Source organism: Oncorhynchus masou, chromosome 1 (genome assembly GCF_036934945.1).
Source record: "Oncorhynchus masou masou isolate Uvic2021 chromosome 1, UVic_Omas_1.1, whole genome shotgun sequence".
Taxonomy (NCBI): Eukaryota; Metazoa; Chordata; class Actinopteri; order Salmoniformes; family Salmonidae; genus Oncorhynchus; species Oncorhynchus masou.
Window position 1 is genome coordinate 80,640,845 of NC_088212.1, and position 21,371 is coordinate 80,662,215.

A 21,371-nucleotide genomic window follows, 5' to 3' on the forward strand; every position below is an offset into this window, starting at 1 on the left:
AGTAGTAGTAGTAGTGGTAGTTGTAGTAGTAGCAGTAGCAGTAGTAATAGTAGTAGTAGTAGTGGTAGTTGTATTTGTAGTAGTAGCAGTAGTAATAGTAGTAGTAGTAGTAGTAGCAGTGTAGTAGTAGTAGTAGTGGTAGTTGTAGTAGTGGCAGTAGTAATAGCAGTAGTAATAGTAGTAGTAGTAGTAGTAGCAGTATAGTAGTACTTGTTGTAGTGGTATTATTACTAGTAGTATTAGTATTATTAGTACCAGTGTAGTAGTAGTAGTAGTAGTAGTAGTAGTAGTAGCAGTGTAGTAGTAGTAGTAGTGGTAGTTGTAGTAGTAGCAGTAGTAATAGTAGTAGTAGTAGTAGTAGCAGTGTAGTAGTACTTGTTGTAGTGGTATTATTACTAGTAGTATTAGTATTATTAGTACCAGTGTAGTAGTAGTAGTAGTAGTAGTAGCATCAGTGTAGTAATAGTAGTAGTAGCAGTGTAGTAGTAGTAGTAGCAGCAGTGTAGTAGTGTTAGCAGTATAGTAGTAGTAGTAGCATTAGTAATAGTAGTAGCAGTGTAGTAGAAGTAGCAGCAGTGCAGTAGTGTTAGCAGTATAGTAGTAGTAGTAGCAGTGTAGTAGTAATAGTAGTAGTAGTTGTTGTAGTAGTATCAGTAGTAGTCGTAGGAGTAGTAGTGATGGGTTCAACTGTTGGTGAAGTCTTTCTTGTGCTTCAGTGTCTGTTTTCATGATTCATCATATATTTTGTCTTCCATATCAGGTTCAATGTCTTACCACCCTATTGAGATATTATACATACAATATAACCTTTAACATAGATCGTAACAACCATCGAGGGAATTATGAAACACACACTCTGAGCTCTTTGTATCCAAGTACAATATTTCAATTTCATTCCTGGTTAAAAAGTACATCTGGTAGAAATGATAATATATTAGCTTGATGTTAATTTAAGGCTTATATAGTTTCTGATAGATGTTTATAACACAGTGAAGAACATGAGTTGATGCTGTATTTGTCCATATTTCTCATGAAAATTAATAACCAACAATGTCTTGGTGAGTATGAGGTTGTCGTTGTTGTTTCTGGGTTTTTGAGTGGATATTTGATATTTGCCATTACTTACACAGACCCATAACAGCTATGGGGGATATTTTTCAGTGAGTTGTCAGATTTCAGGCGAACCCTCCAAGCCCAAACTTTGACATTTTAACAGGAGTTGAACAAACAACACAATTAAGTAATATTATTTGAAATGTTGACAACTCAACCCAAAAATATATCTATCTGAGGACTTCATTGACTTCTGATTTAACTGTTCTGAGGCTTTTAAATCATTGTAAAAGCAACACTGTAAGAAGGACCTTTCCCCCCCCCCCCGGATGAAGTCAGTAATCACTGTTCTAATTGGTCCCCCCTGTCATGTCTCTCCTCTGTCGATGTCCGCCATTGGCTGTGGGATTGCTTCAGGGCAGCAACAGCGATCTGATTGGCTGGGACAGGAGGGATCCCCACCAATCACAGTGGGATGCAAAACATATTTACATTTAAATACATATTTAAAATGACTTCTTAGCTAACCATAAATATCTCCACACTCAGTAACATCCGAACTCAGGGTTTTAATATGTACTCGTAATGCCTGACTCAGATTGCATTGTTACTTGATAATGCCTGCAGCAACCCGAGCAGAATAGCGGTGCATGTTGACCACTTACACTTACATCAACACTCTGGGTTCATGTAGAGGTGACATCCCCCTGCTTACAGAACCCATGGCTGCTCCAAACATGGCTGAACCAACACAACACCATGGGCATGGATGCCCCATGGACCTTTACCATAGCTGGGCTGTAGACACGGCTAGACCTGGGCCGGACAGCCCGCTGGCTGGAGACCTACTGGGCATGCAGGCTTCCCCAACCCAACCTCCAGACGAAAATGTGTGCAGGGCACGACCTTGTAGGAAAGGGGGAAATGTTGTCGGCACGTTTATTCTACCTATAAAGACACATTTGCATCAAGAGGTTAGGTTGGCTTTCCCAGTGGGCAAAACTCGTTGAAAGGTTATAAACGGGATGTAATGACATCATTTCAATCAGCGTGACGTAATTACAACCATATTACAAGTACATATTTACCATAAATAATAAATTGTTTGAAATTGTTTCAATAAAACAGGATAAACTGTAAACTGGTAAACTGGTTGTAAGGATGGCATCATATCAACCAACTTTGCCCACTGTTTTTTACTCCTGCCCTGCTCCAACACACCTGACTCCACTAATCAGCTGCCTCATCGGCATCTTTGATTGGCTGAATGTGGTGTGTTAGCTTGAGCAGGGCTGAGGCAAAAGCCTGCACCTGCAGTAGCTCTCCGGGAGAAGATTGGCCTCCCCCGGGCTAGATGATGGTAAAGACTCAGTCAATATTGTCAGCTGTCCATGTCTGCATTTTCCTATATTCCTCTAATATCAATTTGGTCCAGACCTATATGTGCTCTAGCCAACATAACATACTGTATACTGTGTGTGTATGGTGGCCATGACGACGGACTTCATGGGAGTTGGCTAGAGCACATGCAGATGTGGCACCAGGCTCTTCTCTAGCACAGGGCTCGGCAGCCCTGTTCCTGGACTGCCACAGGTACTGAAGGATTCTGTTCCAACTAGGCACCTCACCTGCCCAACTGAGCTAATTGATCTGTTCAGTGATGGCCTAAAACCATTACACACCTGGTCTTCCAGGTTGGTTAAATCAAAAGCATGAAGAGCCTGTGGCACTCCAGGACCAGGGCTGCCTACTAATGCCCTAGTATAATGATGTATATGTAACTTTATCTATCTATCTCCTCTCCACACTCTTGTTTAGTGGATATTAATGTTACCATGTAATGTACATGTTAGTTAGTTAGTGTACTGTGTATGAGTCAGTGGTGTAAAGTCCAACTGGCGTCACTGTAAACGTGCCAGTACCTGCGTGTACCTGTTTGTCCTGTTTGGTGTTCGTCTGTTGGTGTGTCTACCAGACTAACTAACGTGCAGAAGTGACAGCGGAAATATTATGATCAAATGCTTCATCCTACAGAGATGGGGCCAGGAGTTCTTCCCAGACCACAAGACATGACCAGGAAAGACTCTAGGCGCGAGCGGTGATAGCTAGATGTCGTTTTGTTCCTGGTCAGGTCATGTGGTCAGGAAACAAATCACCTGGACCTATACATGTACCGAGACCAACGCTACAAATACCAAGCATGAGTGCAATTCTGTAATGTTTAATGCATGTAAAGAATATGATTCTATAGACTGTAGAGCTCTAAATGACTGAGATGAATTGTTCCATAGAGCTGACTTGTAATGCATGTCACAGATTGTCTTAGCTATAAAGCTCTCAGTTCAACCATGCTGTGGCTATTCTCTGTGTGACAGGGCGTCGTTTGAAATGGCATCCTTTTCCCTTTATAGTGCACTTCTATCAGCCATGGCACCCTATTACCTAGAGAGTGCACTACTTTTTGACCAGAGCCCTGTGGGACCTGGTCAAAAGTAATGCACTATATAGACAATAGGCCAGATCCTTATAAAGTAGTGCACTTTATGGGGAATAGGGTGTCATTTGAGATAATGCCCATGTCTGCCTGCCAGACAGACAGCTTCTAATTGAATCTCTTGCTTTTTCTTTTCATTGCGTCTGTGGAAACCATCAGGCTATGGTAAGTCAAAGCCCTTTACAAAATGATAACATTATACAAAATATATCTGGGTAAGTTGTTCTATTTCTCTCTGTCTTCACTTGTTATTACGGCCTTGATAATGAACAAGAAGCTCGCTAGAGGTACATTCTTTGTAGTAGACATCCTGAGATGTCTGAATTGGACAGACAGACCTGTGTTATAATTTGTAAATAGTTGATCTGTGCTTGACTGAGCTTGCATGACTTAATGGACCGATAGAATAGTCCCAAAATTCCTAACCCCATTCCCGACCAGCTTGCTCTCCAGAAAGACTGAAGAAAACGGTCAAAATATTTGAAAGATTTCAAATAGCATTTGAACCCAGGTCTACCTCCGTGATGGTCTGTGGCGTTTGGGGCCGGGACGTGAAGACTATTATTTTGTGGCTCCATCTCTTATCTTCTCAGTTGGTCTGGCTGTAATGGTCGTGAACAAGACAAAGATTAGTTTGTGACACCGTAGTCTTTTTCTCCTCAGTGTCGTCAGTGTCCCCAAAGGATAGCCAGAGGCCAGAGAGAGCATAGATAAGGCTGGCTGTGCACAGGCTGATTAAACAAACTAGATTAACCAATCAACAAACAGAGAAGCCCCAGATCAGACAAACTGAGAGAGTGCTGGTTCTCCTCCCTCTCTCTCTCTCTCTCTCTCTCTCTCTCTCTCTCGCTCTCCCTACCTCGCTCTCTCGCCCGCCCGCCTGCTCTCTCTCTCTCTCTCTCTCTCTCTGTGTCTGTCTCTGTCATTTTGTTTATCTTACAAAGTCATGAATCCTTGTCAGACATGCACAGAAACAAAACTAATTTAGCAGTTGAAGATGAGTTTGATCTCTTTGCTGCAGTAAGGTTTAACTGATTAGATATAGACAGAGCTAATCTCTCTGTGCTGACTCCAAATGGCACCCTATTTCCTATAGTGCACTACTTTTGAGTAGTGCCCATAGTGCCCAGGTCAAAATACTGTACATTACACAGGAGATATGGCATCCTTGGGAATGCATCCTGATTCTGGCTCAACAACTATAGAGACCTGCTGAAAGTGAGGAATAGACAGTCATTTCTATGGCAGACACCACAGTGATACGATAGTCAAGTATAACATTAGAAAGTATTTGACCCCCCCATGGTCCTGCTTCTAAAGGACAGTGACAATCCTATTGCAGTGCTAGAAAACCACTTCGTTTGATTATTAATATTTTGTCATGGTTCTTCGTTGCATCTATTTATTCTCTTCGTGTCTCTCTCTCTCTCTCTCTCTCTCTCTCTCTCTCTCTCTCTCTCTCTCTCTCTCTCTCTATCTTTCTCCCCCTCTGTCTACTCCTCCTCTCTCTCTATCTCCCTGTTTACTCCCACCCCCCTCCTCTCTCTCTCTCTCTCTCTCTCTCTCTCTCTGTCTACTCCCACCCCCCTCTCTCTCTCTCTCTCTCTCTCTCTTTCTCCCCCTCTGTCTACTCCTCCTCTCTCTCTATCTCTCTGTCTACTCCCACCCCCCTCCCCTCTCTCTCTCTCTCTCTCTCTCTCTCTCTCTCTCTCTCTCTCTCTCTCTGTCTACTCCCACCCCCCCCTCTCTCTCTCTCTCTCACTCTCTCTCTATCTTTCTCCCCCTCTGTCTACTCCTCCTCTCTCTCTCTCTCTCTGTCTACTCCCACCCCCCTCCTCTCTCTCTCTGTCTGTCTACCCCCCTCTCTCTTTCTCTCTATCTCCCCCTCTGTCTACTCCTCCTCTCTCTCTATCGCTCTGTCTACTCCCACCCACCTCCTCTCTCCCTCTCTCTCTCTCTCTCTCTCTCTATCTTTCTCCCCCTCTGTCTACTCCTCCTCTCTCTATCTCTCTGTCTACTCCCACCCCCCCTCCTCTCTCTCTCTCTCTCTCTGTCTACTCCCCCCTCTCTCTCTCTTTCTCTCTATCTACTCCTCCTCTCTCTCTCTGTCTCTCTCTTTCTCTCTCTCTCTCTCTCTCTTTCCCAGACTCTCGCTGCTCGAAAGGCAGGCATCTCGTTCGCCCTGGTGACTAGATCGACCCTGAACAACGAGGACCTGGTAGGTCGCCCCACTCACTGCCTGCATGTAAATCACTGGACAATCAGATCCCCCAGGGGTAAAGAGGGGGAGGGACTAATGTGAGGGACTAATGCATGTGTGTGTGTGTGGGGGGGGGGGGAGGCACACAGAGTTGGAGGTTGGGGGGCTTTGACACATACAGACATGGACCCCTGCAGCCGTGTTAAAACTGTGTGTGTGTGTGTGTGTGTGTGTGTGTGTGTGTGTGTGTGTGTGTGTGTGTGTGTGTGTGTGTGTGTGTGTGTGTGTGTGTGTGTGTGTGTGTGTGTGTGTGGGTGGGTGGGTGGGTCTTTCATTGTGTCCGTCCACTAGTGTGTGTGTGTTCAGAGATGAATGTCACAAGAGCTGCATGGCATTGTACTGGAACTGTCCAGGAAGTGTCCAGCTAGAAGATAGATATGGTCAGACTAAATGACTAGATTAGGCTGTTTCATCACTGTAGAGAGTAGATTAGCTTTATTAGCTTGTCAGTACAGTAGGAATGAACAGGTAGAGAGTAATGTGGCTGAGAGACAATCTGCTTAATGATGAACACTGCTGTGCTGTGCAAGAATCAGAAAGAGAGAGAGAGAGACATCTTAATCGATGGGAGAATTTGTTTTCCTTTCCGCTGACCTCCAGAGATTTCTGCTTTAATTGATTGCAATCCTCATCTCCCTCCCTCCCTCCCTCCAATCCTCTCCTCCCACTAAATAAATAAAGATAGTTGGATGGGATGCTACATTTCCTAATATCACTAGTGTCGTACCAGTAATGCTGTCTATCACAATACAGACCAACACAGAAATTGACATTATTGTAGGTAACTATTATGTTAACGTATAACGTTTGTAGGTAACATTATTACACCATCAAAGTAATGTTCATTATTGTAACGGCTTTCTTCCTGGGAAGGAGAGGCGGACCAAAACGCAGCGTGGTTAGGGTTAAACATCTTTAATAAAGACGAATACCGAGAAAACACTACAAATATACAAAACAATAAATGTGAAAACCGAAAGCAGTCCTGTGTGGTGAAACAGACACAGACACGGAAATAACCACCCGCAAATCCCAACACAAACAGGCTGCCTAAATATGGTTCCCAATCAGAGACAATGACTAACACCTGCCTCTGATTGAGAACCATATCAGGCCAGACATAGAAATAGACAAACCAGACACACAACATAGAATGCCCACATATAACGCCTATATTGTTAATAAAGTAATGTAGTTTACTGTATAACAGTTGTGTAGTTCAGTGGATTTCAAACCTCTACTCTAATTTTTTTGTAGCCCTGAACTAGCTCACCTGATTAACCTATTCAAGGTCTTGATAATTAGTTGGCTAGTTAAATCAGGTGTGATAGTTTTAGAATTGTTCAAATATAATGGCTGGGTGTCCCCGAGGAGAGTTTTGAAAACCCTTGAAAAACCCTTTTGAAAACCCCTCAGAGTATAGCTGCAAAATGTGCGATCTGTCGTCCTTAGTGTAGCTGCAGATTGTGGGATCTGTAGTCCCGAGTGTAGCTACGGATGGGAAATGTAGTCCTAAATGCAGCTGCATATGAAGGGATTTGTAGTCCCGAGTGTAGCTGCATATGGGAGTCGTAGTCCTTGGCGTAGCTGCAGAGTATTTTGTGGTTTTAAGTAGGGCGAGCAGATGTTGGTGTTTTATCTGCTAAATTGACAAAAGAACATCCCAAAGAGAACTGTATCTCAGATTACACCTTAAACACCCATATGCTGCTGAGAGGAAGAGGATAGGGAGGAGAGGAGAGAGGAAAGAGGGAAGAGAGATTAGAGGAGATAGGGAGGCAAGGAGAGGAAAGAGGATAGCGAGGAGAGGAGAGGAGAGAGGAAAGAGGGAAGAGAGATTAGAGGAGATAGGGAGGCAAGGAGAGGAAAGAGGTTAGGGAGGAGAGGAGAGAGGAAAGAGGGAAGAGAGATTAGAGGAGATAGGGAGGCAAGGAGAGGAAAGAGGATAGCGAGGAGAGGAGAGAGGAAAGAGGGAAGAGAGATTAGAGGAGATAGGGAGGCAAGGAGAGGAAAGAGGATAGCGAGGAGAGGAGAGAGGAAAGAGGGAAGAGAGATTAGAGGAGATAAGGAGGCAAGGAAAGGAAAGAGGATAGGGAGGAGAGGAGAGAGGAAAGAGGGGAAAGAGGAGAGCAAGGAGAGGAGAGAGGAAAGAGAGAAGAGATATTAGAGGTGATAGGGAGGCAAGGAGAGGAAAGAGGATAGGGAGGAGAGGAGAGAGGAAAGAGGGATGAGAGATTAGAGGAGATGGGGAGGCAAGGAGAGGAAAGATGATAGTGAGGAGAGGAGAGAGGAAAGAGGGAAGAGAGATTAGAGGAGATAGGGAGGCAAGGAGAGGAAAGAGGATAGTGAGGAGACGAGAGAGGAAAGAGGGAAGAGAGATTAGAATAGATAGGGAGGCAAGGAGAGGAAAGAGGATAGGGAGGAGAGGAAAGAGGGAAGAGAGATTAGAGGAGATAGGGGGGCAAGGAGAGGAAAGAGGATAGGGTGGAGAGAGAGAGAGGAAAGAGGAAAGAGGGAAGAGAGATTAGAGGAGATAGGGGGGCAAGGAGAGGAAAGAGGATAGGGTGGAGAGGAGAGAGGAAAGAGGAAAGAGGGAAGAGAGATTAGAGGAGATAGGGAGGCAAGGAGAGGAAAGAGGATAGGGATGAGAGGAGATAGGGAGGCAAGGAGAGGAAAGAGGATAGGGATGAGAGGAGATAGGGAGGCAAGGAGCGGAAAGAGGATAGGGATGAGAGGAGATAGGGAGGCAAGGAGAGGAAAGAGGATAGGGAGGAGAGGAGAGAGGAAAGAGGATAGGGAGGAGAGGAGAGAGGAAAGATGATAGGGAAGAGAGGAGAGCGCAGTGACGGCGTCACAGTGAGCCAGTCGGGTGTCTCTAATGTCATTAATCCAGCAGCAGGGAGATTGACAAACTAGTCCACTCAGGACAGATGTTTTAGCCAACGACCCTCCTCCCCCTCTCTCTCTCGCTTGCCCTCCCTCTCTCCCTCTATTTTATCTCTATCTATCCTCTCTCTCTCCGTCTCTTTTATCTAGCACCTTGCTCTCTTTTCTCTCTCTCTCTCTTTTCTCTTCTCTCTTTCTCTTCTAACTCTCTTTCTCTTTCTCTTTTCTCCCTCTTTTATCTCTTTCTGCTTTGCTTTTTGGAGCAGAAATATCAGGCAGAGAATGAAAGTCTGTGTGTCTATCTTCAGAACTGGACATTTCTACATATAAAAAATGCACACTAACTGGACAGTACATTGCCTCTGCACATTGACCCTGTACCAGTATCCCCTGTATAAAGCCTCGCTATTGTTATTTTACTGCTTTAATTACATTATTGCTTATTTTGGGGGGTCTTTTTCTTAAACCTGCATTGTTGGTTAAAGGCGTGTAAGTAAGCATTTCACTGTAAGGTCGACACTTGTTGCTTAATCAGAACATGTGACAAATAACATTTGATTTGATTTGACATTCTATACACTGGCATTGGGGAACTTGCCAAGTTGATATCTACCGTAGTTGGTAATTATTGACTACATATCCATTTACTATACATCTATAAGCATTTCATGAGCTTGTTAAAACAGGACCCAACCACAATATTAAAGGTTCATGGAATATATCCATTTTATTTTATCTTTATTTTACTAGGCAAGTCAGTTAAGAACAAATTCTTATTTACAATGACGGCCTAGGAACAGTGGGATAACTGCCTGTTCAGGGGCAGAATGACAGATTTGCACCTTGTCAGCTCGGGGGTTTGAACTTGCAACCTTCCGGTTACTCGTCCAACGCTCTAACCACTGGGCTACCCTGCCGTCCATAGCATATCTATACCGCATTCATGTCATTCTATGCAAGAGCTCATATTCAGGTATCTTAATAATAGATGCATTATAACAATGACAGCGTAGTGTCATCATTATTCTGTTATCAGAAGTGTGCTTCTTCCATACCAGTGTTAGTGAATATGCCAAAAGGCCAAACCATGCTTTGAAAATGATGCTGATATATAGCCTGCACCAGCTCCATGTCCCTCACCGGCCGGTATAGGCCCATATATAGCCTGCACCAGCTCCATGTCCCTCACCGGCCGGTATAGGCCCATATATAGCCTGCACCAGCTCCATGTCCCTCACCGGCCGGTATAGGCCCATATATAGCCTGCACCAGCTCCATGTCCCTCACCGGCCGGTATAGGCCCATATATAGCCTGCACCAGCTCCATGTCCCTCACCGGCCGGTATAGGCCCATATATAGCCTGCACCAGCTCCATGTCCCTCACCGGCCGGTATAGGCCCATATATAGCCTGCACTAGCTCCATGTCCCTCACCGGCCGGTATAGGCCCATATATAGCCTGCACCAGCTCCATGTCCCTCACCGGCCGGTATAGGCCCATATATAGCCTGCACCAGCTCCATGTCCCTCACCGGTCGGTATAGGCCCATATATAGCCTGCACTAGCTCCATGTCCCTCACCGGCCGGTATAGGCCCATATATAGCCTGCACCAGCTCCATGTCCCTCACCGGCCGGTATAGGCCCATATATAGCCTGCACCAGCTCCATGTCCCTCACCGGTCGGTATAGGCCCATATATAGCCTGCACCAGCTCCATGTCCCTCACCGGTCGGTATAGGCCCATATATAGCCTGCACCAGCTCCATGTCCCTCACCGGCCGGTATAGGCCCATATATAGCCTGCACTAGCTCCATGTCCCTCACCGGCCGGTATAGGCCCATATATAGCCTGCACTAGCTCCATGTCCCTCACCGGTCGGTATAGGCCCATATATAGCCTGCACTAGCTCCATGTCCCTCACCGGCCGGTATAGGCCCATATATAGCCTGCACCAGCTCCATGTCCCTCACCGGCCGGTATAGGCCCATATATAGCCTGCACTAGCTCCATGTCCCTCACCGGTCGGTATAGGCCCATATATAGCCTGCACTAGCTCCATGTCCCTCACCGGTCGGTATAGGCCCATATATAGCCTGCACTAGCTCCATGTCCCTCACCGGTCGGTATAGGCCCATATATAGCCTGCACTAGCTCCATGTCCCTCACCGGCCGGTATAGGCCCATATATAGCCTGCACTAGCTCCATGTCCCTCACCGGCCGGTATAGGCCCATGATTTACCTTCTTCTTTTCAATGGTGCTTGAAGATTCTGCCACGCTGGCATGGCAGAAGCACACTTTTGAGAACAGCCAAAATGATGACACCACTCTGTTAATGTAATGAGGTATCTATTAAGATAACTAAATATGAGCTCTTGCATAGCATGACATGAATGCGCTGTAGATATGCTATGGATATATTTTGTTAATATTATATTATTATTTGTTAATAACGCGGTTGGGACCTGTTATAACACGTTCATGAAATGCTTTTTTTCCTGAAATGCTTATAGATGTGTAATAAACGCATTATGGAAGACTGCCATGACACATTATCAGACCAGGATGTTACATAACATGATACAGATACGGTAGACGTTCAACATCTCTCTCTCTCTCTGGTAGCCGGCAGGTTTTGTTCTTAAAAGTTACAGTGAGGATGTGACTCACCTGATAGTTATCCACGTCCAACAAGCCTGTATTAAACAGGACAGGGAGGAGGGGAATTTAAAATGCAGGGATAAAATAGAAGAGGAATGGAAAAGGGTAGAGGGGGATGCTCTTATCCAGGGCTCTCCTCTGGGGCTATAGTTTTAGAGGGCTCAGCAGCCTGCTCTGTGGTGTGTGTGTGTGTGTGTGTGTGTGTGTGTGTGTGTGTGTGTGTGTGTGTGTGTGTGTGTGTGTGTGTGTGTGTGTGTGTGTGTGTGTGTAATGTGGCTCAGCACTTTTCTGCAGCTGCCTCCTCACAACCTCCTCAGATTAAACACCAGTCATTTCTCTCAGGACACAGTGTGTGTGAGTGGGTGTGTGAGGATTGCTGGACGGCCTGTGGCTGTAAGACTTGTTGTCATTAAGGCCCTGTGGTGCTGGCTGCAACAGCACCAACTTACATCAGCAGCGAGACCAGTGTGTGAGAGAGAGAGAGAGAGAGAGAGAGAGAGGGAGTACAGTAATTTATATTAGAGTGAGGGGAGGGAAGGGAAGGAGGAGTGGAGGCTGGGAGAGGAAGAGAGAAAGAGGGAGAGAGGGAGGAGAAGTACTCAATGGAGAAATCGTCGTTGTGTCAGGGAGGGCAGTATGTCACCTCTCTATGTCTCTCTCACACTGTAAAAGGCAAATTTACTGCACCCATTGATTCTTTCAGTACAGTGGCTGGCAACACTCGCTAGGGATTCAAGCCTCTGCTTTCATTCTCCAGCAGAACGGCTGATCACGCACGTCAATTCAAAGAGCTTTATTGGCATTGGAAAAATGTTTACATTGCCCAAGCAAGTGGAATAGATAATTAACAAAAGTGAAATAAACAATCAGAAAGTAACAGTAAAGATTACACTCGTAGTTTGCGTTCCATTTCAGGTCAGGGCTCAGTGCAAGCCAGTCAAGTTCTTCCACACCGATCTCGACAAAACATCTCTGTGTTAACCTGGCTTTGTGCACAGGGACATTGTCATGCTGAAACAGGAAAGGATCTTCCCCAAACTGTTACCACGAAGTTGGAAGCACAGAATATCATTTCATGCTGTAGCTTTAAGATTTCCCTTCACTGAAACTCAGGGGCCCGAACCATGAAAAAGCCCCAGACTATTATTCTTCCTCCACCAAACTTTATGGTGTTCACTATGCATTGGGGCAGGTAGCGTTCTCCTGGCATTCGCCAAACCAAGATTCGTCTTTTGGACTTACAGATGGTGAAGTGTGATTCATCGCTCCAGAGGACTCATTTCCACTGCTTCAGAGTCCAATGACTACGTACATATGCTCTGTACGCAGTCAAAGCTTTCATTAATTGTGTCAGTCACAGTGGTTAGGTATTCTGCCACTGTGTACTCTGTTTAGAGCTGAATAGCAGTCCAGTTTACTTAGTTTTTTCATGAATTACTTGACACATTGGAAATAATTATCTTTTTATTTTCTCATGATTTGGTTGGGTCGAATTGTGCTGCTGTCCTGGGGTCTGTGGGGTGTGTTTGTGTTTGTGAACAGAGCCCCAGGACCAGCTTGCTGAGGGGACTCTTCTCTAGGTTCATCTCTCTGTAGGTGATGGCTTTGTTGTGGAAGGTTTGGACATGCTTATAATGGCTCTTTTCTGTATTTTTATAATTAGGTATCTTCCTAATTCTGCTATTCAATTATCAACGAAATAGGCTAATAAATAGCCTAGTGCATGGCTGGCTACTACTACCTGCATTTATTCCAGACACAGGTTTAGATGGAGGTAGGCTAATTCACTTGCCCCATCTATTGTTTCACCTTCGAGAGGAGCAACACTTCTCTCCCAACACTTATGTGTCAACATTTGTACAATAAAAAAAACAATCTAGATTTGTCATTTTATTTTCTAATGACCTGTCGCTCGGTAAACATGCGAAGGAGAATAAATAATTATAGCAAGCAAGCATGGGCTGGGATCACGACATAACGACAGACGTCGTCAGCATTGGAATAGTTATAAACACAGACAAAGTAGGCCTACTAAACAACACAGACAAAGTAGGCCTACTAAACAACACAGACAAAGTAGGCCTACTAAACAACACAGACAAAGTAGGCCTACTAAACAACACAGACAAAGTAGGCCTACTAAACAACACAGACAAAGTAGGCCTACTAAACAACACAGACAAAGTAGGCCTACTAAACAACGCTCAGTAGTCAGATAAAAACAACCATATGGCCTCAGAAAAGTAGACGGGAATGAACTAGATGGAACAACAATGACTAGCTATGGATTCTGATTGACATACGATGTATGGAGAAGGGAAGGTAAGTGAGGGAAACAGAGCCGCCCTTGTCGGTCTGATGAAATGAGACCAGAGGGAGAGAGGCTTGTTCTAATCCAATCGTTGCAGCAGGCTCAACCGATACCCCGCCCGTTTATTTAAATACATAATAACTAGCCAATAGTTGTTTAGAGCACACAACGTGTCACATTGTTTGAGTGCTGTCAACTGAAAAGCATTTGTAAACTTGTAAACTAAATTTGTAAACTTTCCTGAACCAACACTTCTACTTGATCCCCCTCCCCCTTCTAGCTCTGACTTTGCTGAAAGCTACTTTATTGAGGAAAAGTGTACTTACTATGCCTGTGATATGTGGTTGTCCCACTTAGCTATCTTAAGATGAATGTCCAAACTGTAGGTCACTCTGAATAAGCGCGTCTACTAAATTACAAAAATGTAAAGCCAAATCTCGGTTAGAGCCCCCAAAAGGCTAGAGGTGGCGCTGTGTGTGTGTGCTTGCTCGTGCATGCGTCCATGAGTGTGTGTGTGTGTGATTGTGTGAGCCTGATTGATAGTCTGTGGGCCACATGGTTGACTAGGGCCATTGATATGTCTGACCTCTCCACCTATCAGCAGTGAAAGACAGGAATATACATTTAATATAGCCAATCAATAAACAAACCCAAAACAACTCACACTCATTCAAAACGGGGTGTTTGTGTGGCTGTAGTAGTAAGGCTGAGGCTATGTCATGGAATGGCATGCAATGCTTGGTTGATATATACAACCATCTGACTTCTCACTCCCACCTACTTTCTTTCTTCCCTCGTCTTTCTACTCTATTTTTATCCTTCTGTCTCTCTCTTCTCCTCTCTTTCCCTCCTCCACCCTCTTCTCCTCTCATCTCACCCTTTTTTCCCTCCTCCGCCCTCTTCTCCTCTCCTCTCCACCCTCTCTTCCCTCCAGAAACTGCACGTGTTTAGGAAGACGTTGCAGGCGTTGATCTACCCCATCTCGTCTACGACGCCTCATAACTTTGAGGTGTGGACGGCTACCGCCCCAACCTACTGCCACGAGTGTGAGGGCCTGCTGTGGGGCATCGCCAGGCAGGGTATGCGCTGCTCTGAGTGTGGTGTCAAATGCCACGAGAAGTGTCAGGATCTACTCAACGCTGACTGTCTGCAGAGTAAGGAAATACACTCACACACACATACAGGCTCACACCCAAAAACACAGGTTTGCACTCCCACTCGCTCCCTCGCTCGCACACACACACACACACACACACACACACACACACACACACACACACACACACACACACACACACACACACACACACACACACACACACACACACACACACACACACACACACACACACACTGAGAATATGCATTCATATGTGGTTACGGATTCAAAGCAACAAGGGGAGAGTGATATCTTCCTTTAGTTGCAATTTATTCCCCTATTACTTACAATGGGAGCTATGTGAGCACTGTCCACTTCAGTGGTGCTGAATCGCAGATGTTTGCTTTTACAGCTTGTTTGTTTGTGTACTGCAGCACCATTGGACATTTTACTCCATATAGCATACACAAGCTGCCGTGTGTGTGTGTTTGTGTGTGTGTGTGATGTCTCCTGCCTTACAGGGAGGGTGTCTCCTCTGACTCTCAGTATGACATTACTCTCTGCCTCCCAGCCTGCTTTGAAGTGTAGCTAGCTCTCAAATGTGTTTGTGTTTGCACTCTAACACACCCACACCCTCTACATCTTGCTACTGTAATGTATATTTAAACTGATTCCCTCTGTTCTACAGTAGCAGGTCATGTTTTATGTAGTATCTCGAGGTTTATCCTAGTGTTTTATGATTGGATGACAGTAGACGGTGACACGTTAGCCCCAGGACCGTCACTCTCTGTAACTGGATTAGCTCCACTCTGAATGATAGAACTCTCTGTGTGCGTCCCAAATGGCCCTCTATTCCCTACATACTGCACTACTTTTAGTACTGCACCACTTTTAGTATTGCATTACTTTTAGTACTGCCCTATGTAGGGAAAACAGTGTAATTTGGGACGCATACGCATGTGTTTTATTCAAATGATGATTCATGTTTAATTTGATTTCAATCGCATTTCATGACCTCGCCAAAGATGACATGCGATATAACTCGATTAGAGGAGGAGAGAGAAGGGGTGAAATAGAGAGGGAGGGAGGGGAGAGAGGGGAGAGAGGGGAGAGGGAGGGAGGGGAGAGAGGGAGCGAGGGGAGGGAGGGGAGAGAGGGGGAGGGAGAGAGGGGAGAGAGGGGAGAAGGAGGGAGGGAAGAGAAAGGAGAGGGAGGGGAGAGGGAGGGGAGAGGGAGAGATGGGAGAGGGAGGGAACAAAGAGAGGGGAGAGGGAGGGAGGGGAGAGACGGGGGGAGGGAGGGAGGGGAGAGAGGGGGAGGGAGGGAGGGGAGAGAGGGAGAGGGGGAGAGGGGGGGAGAGAGAGGGAGAGGGCGGGAGAGGAGAGAGGGGAGAGGGAGAGAGGGGAGAGGGAGGGGAGAGAGGGGAGAGGGAAGGGAGAGGGAGGGAGGGGAGAGAGGGGAGAGTGAGGGAGGGGAGAGGGAGAGAGGGGAGAGGGAGGGAGGGAAGAGGGAGGGAGGGGAGTGAGGGGAGGGAGGGAGGGTCCAATAAAAGCATGAGGAGAAAGCAGAAGTGTGTGTTTGAGAGATGGGCCGTAGCCAAGGTCTTTCTAACCCCTACCCCCTACTCACACACACAAACACACAGACTAAAGGCGGCTTCTAACTGTATTCTAATCACAGACAGTATTTGTAACATTCTCCTCCTACAACAACTGCTTCCCATTGTGTTCTAGGGACAAGATACCCAAAAGAGAAAGGTAGAGAAAGAGAGATAGAGACCACAAATAGCATGGGAGAAAGTTATCTGTGTGTTTGATAGATGGGCCAGAGGAAATCTAAGGGCGGTGGACCAGAGTTCTAAGCACAATGCTGTATCCTAATTTGTAATTGTGTGTTTGTGTGTGTGTGTGTGTGTGTGTGTGTGTGTGTGTGTGTGTGTGTGTGTGTGTGTGTGTGTGTGTGTGTGTGTATTTTCCTGTGTGTGTGTGGTGTTCTAGGGGCGGTGGAGAAGAGTTCTAAGCACGGCGCTGAGGACAAGACCCTGAACATCATCATGGCCATGAAGGAGAGGATGAAGATCAGGGAGAAGAACCGGCCTGAGGTGTTTGAGGTCATCCAGGAGATGTTTGGGATCTCTAAAGAGGACTTCACTGGACACCTGAAGACCGCCAAGCAAGCAGTGCTGGAGGGAACCTCCAAGTGGTCCGCCAAGATCAACATCACAGGTTAGTAGTATCAACACTATGAACTAAGCCCTCGCCCCTAGCCAAGCAGGCTATACTGGAGGGAACCTCCTAGTGGTCCACCAAGATCAACATCACAGGTTAGTAGTACCAACACTAAGAACTAAGCCCTCGCCCCTATCCAAGCAGGCTATACTGGAGGGAACCTCCTAGTGGTCCACCAAGATCAACATCACAGGTTAGTAGTACCAACACTAAGAACTAAGCCCTCGCCCCTATCCAAGCAGGCTATACTGGAGGGAACCTCCTAGTGGTCACCCAAGGTCAACATCACATCTTAACACAATCTCTGAGCCCTGGTGCTGGGAAGGTTTGCTGGACTATAATAAATGTCTTCAGATCGTCTTGAGCAAGGCACATAGCTGGAAGGGCGATACACCACTGTGGCTGATTCTGTGCTCCGCCCTATAGGTGATGTGTGTGTGCATGTATTACCTTGCAGCGGTGCGACTAGAGCATACAGTTCCTCTGGGCTAAATTACACCAGGTTGGGCTGAGCTGAGCTATATTAATGCCCAGCTAGCATTCCTGCCATTCCTTGTGTGTGTCAATCAATCCCCAAGAGACTGAGACAGAGAGAAAAACTGCCTCCCGCTCCCATCTATCTCTATGGCCTTATCCAACGTCCTGTTTTAGAACCGGCTTATTGACTCTTTATTTATGTATTCATTTGATGAACACAGACACACATTGATTGTGTAGCACTTTGGCGGTAGATAGATAGGCAGCCGTGAGATGTGAATGTTCTGCATCAGCTAACTGCTACATCCCAGCCCTGGATCAGTGGATTTGTATAGACTGCTGTAGGAAGGAGAATACAGTATACTTCATAAACTCCCTCTCTCCATCACTGCTTTTTTCCATCTTTCCACCCTTACCCCTCTCACTTTCTATATCTCTCCCCCTCTCTCTCTCTCTTTTTCTCTCCATCACTCAGCTCTGTAGTTGCGGTACATTTTACTACATTATACAGAGCCAACATAGACATCAGCCGTTCTCTGCCGTTCTTTCTATTCTTTCCACATCACCCTCTCTCTCTCCCCCTTTTGTCCCTTTCCACTCCTCCCTCTCCTTTCCACATCACCCTCTCTCTCTCCGCTACCCCTCTCTCTCTCCCCCTTTTGTCCCTTTCCACTCCTCCCTCTCCTTTCCACATCACCCTCTCTCTCTCCCCCTTTTGTCCCTTTCCACTCCTCCCTCTCCTTTCCACATCACCCTCTCTCTCTCCGCTACCCCTCTCTCTCTCCCCCTTTTCTCCCTTTACACTCCTCCCTCTCCTTTCCACATCACCCTCTCTCTCTCCGCTACCCCTCTCTCTCTCCCCCTTTTCTCCCTTTACACTCCTCCCTCTCCTTTCCACATCACCCTCTCTCTCTCCGCTACCCCTCTCTCTCTCCCCCTTTTGTCCCTTTCCACTCCTCCCTCTCCTTTCCACATCACCCTCTCTCTCTCCGCTACCCCTCTCTCTCTCCCCCTTTTCTCCCTTTCCACTCCTCCCTCTCCCTTTCCACATCACCCTCTCTCTCTCTCTGCTACCCCTCTCTCTCTCCCCCTTTTCTCCTTTTTCACTCTCTCTCTGCCATTTCTTCCCTATCACTGTCTATCCCCTGTATCCCCTCGCTCTCTCCCTCTCATCCCCTCTCCCCCCTCTCTCTCATTGTATTGTAGTTCTTGCTGCCGGGGGCAACACGAGGCTGTAGCTTCTCATTTGTGGTGTCTTTCAGAGCCCAACCCACCAGTCTCTGTCAGCGACAGCAGAGGGGCTGGCTGGGGGAGTTATGTACCATGAATAATACAGAGTGTCACTCATACATATTTAATGCCCGGTGTCCTTTTACCTTTTATGGGGCTGGGAAATACTACTTCCTGTATGAGATGGATGGTTAAGGGTGTGTGGAGCAGGGTGTGTGGAACAGGGTGTGTTTTTGTCACGGTCGTCCTCCTCTTCTTCTGAAGAGGAGAGGCGAGAAAGATCGGAGGACCAAAATGCGGCGTGATATGTGTTCATGTTGAATGTTTTAATTAAAGAAAGAACTGAACACAGAAACACTATACAAAAAACAGTAAACAAAATAACAACCGTGACGCTAATGCGAGCTGCGCTGAAACAAGCCATCAACATAGACAATCACCCACAAACAAACAGTGCAACCCAGGCTACCTAAGTATGATTCTCAATCAGAGACAACTAATGACACCTGCCTCTGATTGAGAACCATACTAGGCCGAAACATAGAAATCCCAAATCATAGAAAATCAAACATAGACTGCCCAGCCAACTCACGCCCTGACCATACTAAATAAATACAAAAACAAAGGAAATAAAGGTCAGAATGTGACAGTTTTAGCAAGGTGAGTGGAGGGAGCGGCTAATGGGGTATAGGTTGTGTGTCTGTGTTGGTGAGGGTGTGTGTCTGTGTGCGTGTGTGTGTCTCATCTATAGCCTGGGAAGACAAATAGTCTCTGCAAGAGTAGCTAACCTAAGTTTATTTTGTCTTTCAGCAAGTTGCTGTTTTTGATATAGTCTGACTAGGACATTTTTTTATTGATTTGTTTTCTATTTAACCTTTATTTTACTAGGCAAGTCAGTTAAGAACAAATTATTATTTACAATGACGGCCTACCAAAAGGCAAAAGGCCTCCTGCGGGGGCTGGGATGAAATGAAAATATAGGACAAAAGCCAAGTTGAAGATGCAACATATCACAGATATGGCAAAAGTCTTAAAGCTATAATATGTAACTTTATAGATCTGTCATTCTTATTGAAAGCAAATTTAAGACGCGGTAGATCTGTTTTATGTGCAGAGATTCTATGCTTCCTGTTCTTAAGTCTTAGTGTTTACATCGGTTTTGTACACCAGCTTCAAACAGCTGAAAAACTATATTTGGGGTTATTGAAAACATGTTTAACAGAGATGTAGATGGTACAATGATTCTCTAAACTATACACTGAGTACAAAACATTAGGAAACACCTTCCAAATATTGAGTTGCACCCCGTTTTGCCTTCAGAACAGCCTCAATTAATCTGTGCATGGACTCTACAAGGTGTCTAAAGCATTCCACATTGATGGTGGCCCATGTTGACTCCAAAGCTTTCCACATTGATGGTGGCCCATGTTGACTCCAAAGCTTTCCACATTGATGGTGGCCCATGTTGACTCCAAAGCTTTCCACATTGATGGTGGCCCATGTTGACTCCAAAGCTTTCCACATTGATGGTGGCCCATGTTGACTCCAAAGCTTTCCACATTGATGGTGGCCCATGTTGACTCCAAAGCTTTCCACATTGATGGTGGCCCATGTTGACTCCAAAGCTTTCCACATTGATGGTGGCCCATGTTGACTCCAAAGCTTTCCACATTGATGGTGGCCCATGTTGACTCCAAAGCTTTCCACAGGGATGGTGGCCATGTTGACTCCAAAGCTTTCCACATTGATGGTGGCCCATGTTGACTCCAAAGCTTTCCACATTGATGGTGGCCCATGTTGACTCCAAAGCTTTCCACATTGATGGTGGCCCATGTTGACTCCAAAGCTTTCCACATTGATGGTGGCCATGTTGACTCCAAAGCTTTCCACAGGGAAGGTGGCCATGTTGACTCCAAAGCTTTCCACATTGATGGTGGCCCATGTTGACTCCAAAGCTTTCCACAGGGATGGTGGCCATGTTGACTCCAAAGCTTTCCACAGGGATGGTGGCCATGTTGACTCCAAAGCTTTCCACATTGATGGTGGCCCATGTTGACTCCAAAGCTTTCCACAGGGATGGTGGCCATGTTGACTCCAAAGCTTTCCACAGGGATGGTGGCCATGTTGACTCCAAAGCTTTCCACAGGGATGGTGGCCCATGTTGACTCCAAAGCTTTCCACATTGATGGTGGCCCATGTTGACTCCAAAGCTTTCCACATTGATGGTGGCCCATGTTGACTCCAAAGCTTTCCACAGGGATGGTGGCCATGTTGACTCCAAAGCATTCCACAGGGATGGTGGCCATGTTGACTCCAAAGCTTTCCACATTGATGGTGGCCCATGTTGACTCCAAAGCTTTCCACAGGGATGGTGGCCATGTTGACTCCAAAGCTTTCCACATTGATGGTGGCCCATGTTGACTCCAAAGCTTTCCACAGGGATGGTGGCCATGTTGACTCCAAAGCTTTCCACAGGGATGGTGGCCATGTTGACTCCAAAGCTTTCCACAGGGATGGTGGCCATGTTGACTCCAAAGCTTTCCACAGGGATGGTGGCCATGTTGACTCCAAAGCTTTCCACAGGGATGGTGGCCATGTTGACTCCAAAGCTTTCCACAGGGATGGTGGCCATGTTGACTCCAATGCTTTCCACAGCGATGGTGGCCATGT

General features: G+C 46.1%; 1 protein-coding gene across 1 annotated transcript in view; it reads left to right on the forward strand.

Moving 5' to 3' along the window:
* LOC135551546 (protein unc-13 homolog C-like) overlaps nucleotides 1–21,371 on the forward strand; it is a 284,691-nt gene that overhangs the window by 69,130 nt on the left and 194,190 nt on the right. Inside the window, exons 6-9 of the mRNA XM_064982756.1 lie at nucleotides 3,707–3,712; nucleotides 5,694–5,765; nucleotides 14,602–14,821; nucleotides 16,764–16,991. Of these exons, the coding sequence (XP_064838828.1) occupies nucleotides 3,707–3,712; nucleotides 5,694–5,765; nucleotides 14,602–14,821; nucleotides 16,764–16,991 (526 nt within the window). The remainder of the gene's footprint in view (nucleotides 1–3,706; nucleotides 3,713–5,693; nucleotides 5,766–14,601; nucleotides 14,822–16,763; nucleotides 16,992–21,371) is intronic.